Source organism: Eretmochelys imbricata, chromosome 2, assembly GCF_965152235.1.
Source record: "Eretmochelys imbricata isolate rEreImb1 chromosome 2, rEreImb1.hap1, whole genome shotgun sequence".
NCBI lineage: Eukaryota > Metazoa > Chordata > Testudines > Cheloniidae > Eretmochelys > Eretmochelys imbricata.
This window is the reverse complement of record NC_135573.1, coordinates 9,130,742-9,140,994: the sequence shown is the minus strand read 5'-3', so window position 1 is coordinate 9,140,994 and position 10,253 is coordinate 9,130,742. Positions and strand designations below refer to the sequence as shown.

Below are 10,253 nucleotides of genomic sequence, written 5' to 3'. Positions count from 1 at the left end.
CAGATTCCAAAGCCAAGCCAGGCGCCGACTCCGAGGAGGAGTTTGAAGCACGCCCAGGGCACGGGTGACCTTGCAGGCTGTTTTGCTTGGAGTACTTCTGGCATCAGCGCCTCTTTCTAGACTGGAGGGTTCCATCTTTCCTGCTGGGTGCAGGGCAGCAGGAGAGGTTGTGGGCTGGGCTGGGGAAGATGAATTGCTGAGCCCATCCACGCTTCGAATGCCCGACAAGGAGGCGCCTGCTTACAGAGATCCCGAGCTGGAACCCAGGCGAGGTCAAAGCCGATAGCACTGACAAACTGGGAAGCATACAGCAGTGTACAGGGCGGAGGGAGGGCAATTTGCCCCCTTACCCCCAAGCTTGCCCCCAAAGTTAGAGGGGACAGCGGAAGAGGCATGACCTCTCCTCTCGGACTGACCCATGCAGAGGGGTTGAGTTGGCACAGCACCGCTGAAGCCGTGCTCACACCGGGCCACCACGTTCCCTTCTCCACCGCACAGCGGGGAGGGTGGAAATCGGCCATCTTCCATGTCACATGGCCTTAAACAGCAGGTCGTGCAAAGCGTCCTTGGCAGCGCCTGGGCATGCTCAGAGAGCGACTCAGGACAGCGGCTGGGTGGAGAACTCCCTATCGCTAGGTTCACCGGAGCCCCACAAGAAAGCACGTGCAGTGGCGACCCAGAGATCCCGTGGGCGGTGTTCCTGCATCTCCCTCCCCCACAAACACTCCTTGCATTGCAGATTCGTCTGCCACAAAGGAAGGTGGCTGCTTCCCGCCCCAGTTTTAAACAATCGCTAGTTCCTGGATACTGGGGGCAGGGGAGATAATGTGGGGCTGGCCAGCTCATGGCAGAACCTGGAACAGCCAGGGGGCTGGGAAGGAGGGAAAAACCCTTCCCTGGGGCTGCATCTCTGAGAAGTGTCACTGAAATCCCTTTAGAGACCCCCTTCCCCAACTGGCTGGTGGTTAGGGAAAAGCAAGCCAGCAGTGGGTGATTTCTGAGCCTGGCTCCTTTAAAGGAGCCTTGTTCTGAGCTTGGAGAAATGCACAGCCACAGGGAAAAGCAATGGCATGGGCCATGCCAGTCCTCACCACCGGTGAAGAAACACGGGGCCCTATTCTTCCCGACACAGAAGGGAGCCATATAGAGAAGGGAAGACTCCAGGGGTTTCCAAGCTGTTCTCCCTCCCCATGCCCACGGGGGAGCACTGCACTCCCCAAGCCCAGGGGCATTGGGTCAGAAGCAAGTGGCACCTGTTTGGATGTGCCCATCTCCTGCCCCTTCCAATCAGAGCAGGCTGCCCACATGGAATCTCCCCTTTCTTCAGGCACAGGCTCCCCTCCGCTCACGGTGTAACAGAGAGCCCTTAGAAATGGATGCAGGATTTGGAGGAAGAATTTCTTAATCCTTCCCCGCCACAGGACCTGCATGCAAGAGATTGGCCTTTCCTACCCCCTCTCCAAACCTAGAACTCCAGCAACTTTCATGCAGATTAGCAGGGGCAGCTTCCTGGAGGACACCACCACGCAGCACTCCCCTAACACTCAATGGCTGCTTGGCGCTTTGCATCCATCCTCCCAGCCCCTCTCATCTCCTCTTTCGGGACACGGACACACACACACGTGACGTGATGGGCACAAGCCACAGGGGAAGCGTATGACGGAGCTGTGATTGTGGGCACTCGCTGTGTGCTCTGCCCGCTAGCCCTCAGCGACGGCATCCGAGCCAAACGCTGCCCACGGCAGCACCCGTTCCCATCATCACACAAGCAGCACATTAAACATCTTCCCATTTTGTAAAGCTTGTGCATTTAATAAAGAGGTAAGAGGTGACAGGACACACGTGGGCAGTGCTCTAGGGAAGCTGACACCTGCAGTCCAGGAGAAGACCGGCCACTTGCTCTCCCCTGGATTCCTTAGAATGGAGGAAGGGGTAAGACAGAATAGTAGTACCTTTCTGCGGAGGCCCAATCCCCGGTCCCCCTACAAATCTGGGCATCTCTGCCGAAGCAGAGTTCTGGAGTCACCGCTTCGCCGGACTGGGCTCCTTCTGTAACCGAGGTGCTCCCCTTTCCTGGGTAATGCACTTATGCAGGCCATGTGTGTCAAGGGAGAGGATCTCAGCTCATTTCCCCAAGCCGCCGGGTGAGCCTGGGGTTACAGCTGCAGCAATCTGGGGAGAACCCAACATCTCTTAGCCCCTTGCATGTTGTTTCCCCGAAGGCAGTGGTACCTAACCCCAGCCACGGGTCATGGCCAAAGGTGGACGTCACTGCGGAGGGCTGGCTACCCGAACGGGAAGCTGCTGCAGCAGACGCTGTGCCAAGGGGAAGATCAGACCCAGACAGAAGGGAAAAGATGACAAATTTCAAGAGCAATACCACCACCCACCCCCTTGTGCTCTCCTGGGGTTCACTTGATGTAGGAAGCTGCTCAGTCTTCCAGCCAGACGGTGGGTTTCAAGGTGAAACAAGCAGATCCTGGCTAGTTACACTAACGCTGAGCCAGACGGGAAACTCCTACGATCCAAGAATGAGACCGAAACTTCACATACTCCCAATTCCCTCGCATGCTTCGCCTCTGTGACATCAAATTGTCCGGCTGCCCCTTCTCCCTCCCTGTCAGCCCCGGCACCAACCCAGTCCCGGAGTCTGTATTTGGAGGGTGTGAATATGCTCTGGGATGCACCTGTCCAACAGCGGGCTAGCATCCACACCTAAGCCCCTCTCCTCCCAGCTAGAAGACCCTTTACTGGCCACAGCAACGCACTCCCCTTCCATTCCCAAACCCCCTCACCCCCGTGTACAACCCATTCCCCCAAAAGAAGACCATTTGATTTCAGAAGGAGAAAAGGAACTCTTGGGCCAGGTTCTTTTCAGGCAAAGGAGGGAGGTAGCTGGGCAGGGGAAGAGAGCCCTTGAGATCTGAATGAACTGAGTTCTCTGCTGTGGAGTTAAGGTCCCACGAGACACACGGGGGATGTTCAGTGCAGGGCTGGAATTCAGCCAGGGAGCGGCGTTTGTACAGTGCCGTCTCCTCCCTCAACAACACTCTGCCCCAGGTGACTGACTGGAGCCAGCTCTACTGAAGCCCTTTAGGGAAATAAAACAATCCACTTGCTCTGCATCCTACGTGCCCCACTGGGACACGTAACAGTGCTGCCCTAATGAAGAGCAGCACAGAGAGGAGAGGGAGGGAAGAATGTCTGTCACCAGAGAGGAAACCCAACCTCAGAGCATGTCCTAACCCCCGATCCAGCAAACCCAGTGGAAGGGGCTGGCCCGACAGAGCGTATTTGACACATCGCCAGACTGTGGCTGTCACACGCCAGGCAGCAGGCAAATTCTCTGCAGCTTTTCCTCCCGCAACCCATCCCCAGGGCAGCACAGCATAGACAGATCTCTTCCTGCAGGTGGGTTCAGATGGTTTTCACTCTCAGTGCAAAGAATTCAGATCAACTCAAGCTCCGCCTGCAGGTGGGGAAGGGGTGAGGAGGGGGAAGGGAGATTTTTTGGGGTGGGAGGAATGATGGGCTAATTCTCTGTTCATTAAAACCAGGAGCGAGATGCCTAACCATCTTCCCTCCTTGACCTTAGCTGGCCAGGGGTGCAGCGATTCTTTAAAGAGAGAGCACCCCATTTACAAAGAAAGGTCAGTGCCACTTTGTCCAAGCTCCCCGCAACTCCACCGTCCGACCCTGCGTGCCCGCATGTGTGTGTCTGTGCGTGTGTTTTGGCAAGAGGTTGCTGAGGTTACATGATGCAGCATTTGTTCTTGTGGTTGTGAGGGTCCTTGAATCGGAGTCTCTGCTTTGGCCGGTATTTTTCCAAGTACATTAGCTGCTTGCTGTTGATGGCTCCTCTGCGCTTCCTGGAACACAAAGAGAAAGCCATTAGTGCTCCAAGGCTGGGGAGCGTCCGAGAACCAGCCCTGCACCCCGGCACTCTCTGCCTCCCACTCATCTCTCAGTGTCCAGAAAGAACCCTGGAAGACTAACAGGCCCAATGGCCAGCAAGTGGCCGTAGAGGCTCTGGGGGACACATCACGCACCTCCCAGGCTGGGCGTTCGAAGCCAGAGAGGTTGCTGCTCAATTAGTGAAGCCAGAGGGCAAGTTCCTAAAAGCTGCATTTCTCCCCTGTCCTCCCTCTTGCACTCAGCTGTGCAGCAAATCCAACTTTGACTGCAGGAGGCCTGCGTGTCTGCAGCTACACTAAGCCTGTTACCTGGGGAGTCAAGAAATATGGGATGGAGCGAACTCCCGCAGGCTGAAGTTAAGCAGAGGGAAATTTAGGCTGAACAGTACCCTAGCGGGGAGATCTAATAGGCTGTGGATTAGCCTCTCCCAAGGAAATGGTGGGAACCTCTTGGCTCTGGGGCATTTAAAACTGGGCTAATACCGATAACAGACTATGGAGAACACGGGGCTGGCTCTGCTAATTGGCTCTTCTATTGCTAGTCCCCGATTTACCCCTCCATTTTGAATTGCTCTGTTCTACATACACAACGAAACCTTTCCAATGAAAATGGAGTGCGCCTGAAGGAGAAGCCTGAGCAGAAATAGCTGAGTGGGACTCATCATCTGGGACAGGAACTGGGGATCAGACCATAGATAGAGACTGACATACTTGGTGTTCATGGAAAACCTCTCTCCCTCCTGCAGTCATAGCTGGCATCAGAGAAAGGGGAAAGAGAATAATCCCCATTTTTGCAGTCCTAAATGGGAGCTGCAGGGCATGGACCAGAATATATTATGAAGACTAGAGTGGGATCGTAGACGAATATAGAAACAGTGGCTAACAGCAAGTATCAGCTACGAGAAAGGTCTATTATAGCCTAGGCTGACTTATGACCAACAGAATGGTCAAGAGTGGAGTTCCTAGGAGCGAAGAACGCCAGAGAGCCGTACAGCCCTCCCCACTGCCCTGCCCACCGGCTAAATAGAAACGTCTGTCATGAAAAAAAAACCAACCAGTCACAGCACGTGCGAGTTTGGTCAACTTCTCACACACACACACAGTGCATGACCCTCGCTGCTTTCCGCGCCTGCCTTCTGATTAAGATGATTGTTGGTCTAGAAATCAACTTATCCATTCGTCTCCTTCCTTCCTTCCCTTTAGCATTTAGTTATTTCGCTGCCCAGGACCTCTGCAATCTTTGTTACATTTACCGAGTAGCTGCCAATGCAGCAGAACTGAAGGCGCAGCCCTTCGCCTGGGGGATCCGAGCTCTGCTAATGAACTGCTCAGGACTCCAGAATGAAGTCTGCATTAATAGGTCACTAGGAGTTTAGCCGACTAATTATTCCCTGATCCCTCTGGCCCACAACCACCAACATAGCGGGGGAAACAGCAACTGATGATGAGCAGCAAAAAAAGTGGGCTGGATCTGCTCAGCTCTGGCTACCGATTTACACACACAGACTCCCGACAGACAGCTCGACCCATGGAGCACAGGCCAGCCGCAGGGGGAAAGCAAACAAAAATATAGCACCAGGTTTGTTTTTATATGAAGATGGTGTCTAATTTAGAGCTAGGAGGATGACAGGCTTCGTTCCCTCTCTATGCAGCCACCAGGCGCATGAGACTCATTTTCTCCATCTCCTGCCAGTTCAGGGGAGGATAAAGCAAGTTTCTGAAGGTTATTTCACCCTGCTTCCACCCAGCCGCTCAGAGGAGTTCACAAGTTCATGCTCTCCCGGCCCCCCGGTGCGGCTCTGAAACAGGACTTGCCCCTCTCGTGAGCACCGGCGATTTATTCCCTGGGGCACGCCATGTCACTCTGGATATTTTACACTGTCAATTTGCTGCTTAGCACACAGTGGAGGGGTTTATTCCAGGCCACTTACTGTCTGATGAACTGAATGGCATCTTCATACTTCATCCCGCTCTCAATCAGAGCCAGGGCTACGAGAACAGGAGCTCTGGAAAGTAATTACAAGAGGAGTCACTTCCTACTTTAATTAAAGAAATGCCAACAGTGATAAGAGCCTTGAACAAAAAGCACCGAAAAACTCATGGACTCTTCCCAAACCTACTGTCATCACATCAACAATCCCCCCCACGCTAAACCCACAGCACCATGAATGCACACACAAAATCAACGGGTTATACAGCACGCAGAGATCACACAGAAACAGACACACTTGCATCCAGCTTCTCCTACAATAGGTTCCCAGAGCAAACCCCAGCAGCACAGTTATAGTGGCGTGTTCACTGCCATTTCCCACCACATAAATTCTGGGTTTCAGGCTTTGTCGTTTGGCCACAAAAATTAACTCGAGGTTGGAGCTCTGAGGTGCAGCGTATCCATGCCTAGAGAAACGATGCTCCTTTTAAAGCAAGGAGGATAAAATAAAGAGAGGACAGAGCTCTCCCTATAAAACACAGCTTTGATTTCAGAGGAATTTGGCAAATGATTTTCAAGTAGATTACTAAAGGAAAAAAACCAAACAAACCATAAAACAAACAAAAACCAAACCAGACCGAAGTGGACTAGATACAAAGTGTCTGAAAAGTGGCTTCTAGTTTTAACGGGGGGAGATTTTACAAGCCACGTTTACATGACAGACCTTAATACAACCTAGGTCGTTGTGACACTCCAGTAAGTGAATGATACAGGATTCCAAGAGCATATTAAAAGCTGTTGCAGACGACTGTGTGACAACCTGCACTTGGAATCCTGCTTTGTTTCTGGGGCGGGTTTTAAACCAAAAGAGAGATTCGTTCCCAGGCAGGGACCAGGATCGAGAAGCCCTGCAAGGGAATGACAGATCACATCTCTAAATACAGGGAAGAGGTATAAAGTCATCACTCTCTTTAGCTTGCCCGGTTTTGGCCAGGTGACTGATTTATGTAGTGCCTGCCTTTCTTTCCCCAGGTACCTTAAAGGGATTTAATAAGCAATGGAGTGAGCAAAATGGACAGCTGTTATGCACGCCACCCAGCCAGACCATGGGGTGTTGGGCTGTGATCTTCAAAGCCACCTCATGGATTCAAATGCCCAATTCCCATTAAAGCCAAGTGGGTGGCATCTGGGAGCTGCCACCATTGTATTTATTTAGCCACCCAAACTGAGAAGCCAGGCAGAGCCCCTGGGCACGGTCAACTCCCGCGGAGGGGAAGCCAAGCTCAAAGAGCCCAGCATAGTTCCTATTTTGCACACCTGCGGTGAGCGATCTCTCATCATGGTGACTCGTAGGCAGAGCTCAGAAGAGTCCCACCCCCTTCCCCACTATTCAATCTGGCCCCTCCGTGCTTCAGCACAAGTTTAAATCCCATGGACTTCAATGGGATGTACTTCAGTGGTTTGCTGAATCAGGATCCTTCTATGATTCTATCCTAATCTGCTTCAGCTGAGGACTGGAGACTGCTCATTAACACACACACACCCCCTGCTCGGCCTGGCCACAGCTGCTTTAGGTAACTTGCACTGAGGACAAGTGTGAGGCCCAGCTGCTCCCCAGGGACGCTCTCTAGATCACACCTCCCCCCTTAAAGAGCGAGGCTATCGAGCTGAAATCCAGGGTGTTTATAAAAACCCCTAAGGAGTTAAGCTCTCTTCCGTTGTTGTGTGCAGCGTTGTTGTAGCTGTGTCGGTCCCAGGATATTAGTGAGACAGGATGGGGGAGGTCAGATCTTTTATTGGACCAACTTCTGTTGGGGAAAGAGACAAACTTTCAAGCTTGAGTTGTTCAAAGGTTTGTCTCTTTCCCCAACAGAAGTTGGTCCAATAAAAGATTTGACCTCCCCCATCTCATCTCTCTAACCTGGCCTGGCTTCTCCTGCCAGCGTCGGAACTTTTACAATCCCATTTTCTTGTTAAAAGATTTTTGTCCCCATCCTGTGTGGCTGCATGGAAGACCCTCCCCAAACAAGAAGGGGCCCTGACAATACAGAGGCCAAGATGAGTCCCATCAAGCATGGTCTGATGATACGAACAGCCCTGCCAACTGCACAAAGGAAGAGCTGGGAAAAAGAGGGAGAATTTACCTTCTCTGCAGCTCAGTAAGCTTCAAGGGACTTAGCAGTTCATTGTAACAGGAGACATCTCCCTTTAACAAGATATTTAAATCTAGCTATTCTTCCTAAGGGCAGCTCCTAGCTCCTTTCGAGCCCTCACTTACCGGCCCAGGCCAGCCACACAATGAACTGCCACGCAGCAGCCAGGGTCTTCGCAGAACTTGGTTTTCAGCAAGTTGAGCCAGTCTTCCACTATTTTGCTGGGGGGAGGAGCGCCGTCATCAAAGGGCCAGTCCTAATGGAAGGGCAGGTGGGGGAAGGGGAGGGAGAGCAGTTAGCAATAGATACATAAAGTCAGAATCTTACAGACCAGCACAGTGGAGAGGAAGGCACTTGAAGCTTCCGCCAATCTCCCATTTCCCCAGGGCTGTATTTCTAAAGCACAGCATCCTCCCCACAACAGAAGGAGAACTGGGCTGTTCCTGTCTGAGATGCTTTACCCCTCTCTGTGACTCGGTTTGCTCAGCTGTACGACAGACACATTGCTATGGATTACTACCAGACAGTGTGACCTCGTGGACAGAGAACTGGACTGGGACTCAGACGAACTGGGTTCTATTCCTAGCTCTGCCCCTGACCTGCTGGGTGACCTTGGGAGAGGCACCTCTGTGACTCAGTTTCCCCATCTGTAAAACGGGGATAATGATACTGAGCTCCTTTGTAAAGCACATGGAGATCTACTCAAGAGAAGGACTGGGTCAGAGCTAGCTATGATTATTTCTAGCCTCGCAGGGGTGGGGCTGCGAGGCTCGTATTTACATGCTCTGAAATCCTTGGGTGAGCTGCTGTAAATGTTTAGCAGTAAAAGCCACACACAGCTAACAAGGGGCAACCCGAGTTTCTTAGCAAGTTAAACCATAAGGGAGCCTTTCCTGCAGGGGTAACTTTACAGCACTGACCGAAGAAGGTAACAGACGTGGCTTTCAAAGGTTCATTTCTAGGGTATGGCTCCATCTCCATGTCTTATTGCTTTAGCTAGTGAGAGCGGCCAAGCTCCTGCCTCCATAAACTCAAAACACATGCGGGGTTTGGCAGATGTTGCAGTTCACATGTTTGAGCTGAGTGTGGGTGGGAACAGTAACTGCTGGATCAGACGCTGCCAGCTACAGCCACAGGGAGTGGGAACTCGGAGGAAAACAGACTTCCTTCCTGAGCCAAAAAGTTACAACTTCCGAAAGGCCCCCGCCAACCCGACCACCGAAAGAGAGCCTATGAGCTGGCCTGTGTCCCGGAGACTGACACCCATCAAAGCGCAATTAAGCCACCAGTGAAAGGCCAGCCCTGCCCTCTTTGGGAAAAGGGCGTGTAAGGTAAAAAGGACAGTAAAGCTAAGAGGCTTCTAACCACAAGGGAGATGGATACAGATAGTGAAACCGCAATATTGCCTAGTTTAACTTGAAACAAGCACTCCCTGTCCCTACCCCCCACTGCCTGTTCCTGGCTAAACAAAGGAGTTGGCAGATTCAATCTGCTTTGCAACGGCTCGGACGCTGAAATAAAGAAGTCCAGCAGACAACACACATGCCACGAAGCAGAGGAAGCAACGAACCCACGGCCTCCCCATCCCACCACGCCCCAAGCAGCCACTGAGTGTAGCTGACAAGTCATTTATTGACATGTCAATAGTCTGTGGACTTTGGGAGATCAGGTTACAGCCAGGGGCCAATGGCTACTGATTTCAGACACCCAGCTTGACACACCTGAAAGAGGATTAATTTTTAAGGGCCGAGGGAGCTCAACCCTCCCTGGAAGACAGGGCCCTCTAAAATGCCTAAAGTTTGGCAACAAACATTGGGGCCAGCCAAAATCATGACTCCCTTTTGGAAATCTCATTCGCGAGACATGGACTGGGCTGTCTACGTTGCCCAGTAAGACATCAGACTAGACATAAGGTGTACACTGCTAACAGTGAGACCATCGACCATAGGGACAGCTTACCTAGGGACGTGATCTCAGTCTCTTGAAGTCTTTCTACGGCCATGTCTACACTCCCACTTTTGTAGGTATAACTTAGGTCGCTCCGGGATGTGAAACAAACACCCGTGTGCCATAAGTTACACTGACAGAGGCACCGGTGTCTGCACAGTGCTATGTCAGCAGGGAAGTTCTCTCCCTTCGGCACAGAGCAGCGACTCGAGCGATCTTACAGGGGTGCAGCTGCGTCAGTACAGCGGTCCCGCTGTAAGTGCTCTAGTGTAGACACGGCCTAACAGATCTGCTCTGGCTCAATCACGA

General features: G+C 52.2%; 1 protein-coding gene across 2 annotated transcripts in view; it reads right to left on the bottom strand.

Annotated features, from left to right (window-relative positions):
- Positions 1–513: 513 nt before the first annotated feature.
- PTP4A3 (protein tyrosine phosphatase 4A3) overlaps positions 514–10,253 on the bottom strand; it is a 166,074-nt gene continuing 156,334 nt past the window's right edge. For both annotated transcript variants that reach the window (XM_077809736.1, XM_077809737.1), the window contains 3 exons: positions 8,123–8,253; positions 5,846–5,920; positions 514–3,869 (listed from right to left, as the gene is read on the bottom strand). In XM_077809736.1, coding sequence (XP_077665862.1) covers positions 3,752–3,869; positions 5,846–5,920; positions 8,123–8,253 — 324 coding nt within the window. In that variant the 3' untranslated portion in view covers positions 514–3,751. The remainder of the gene's footprint in view (positions 3,870–5,845; positions 5,921–8,122; positions 8,254–10,253) is intronic.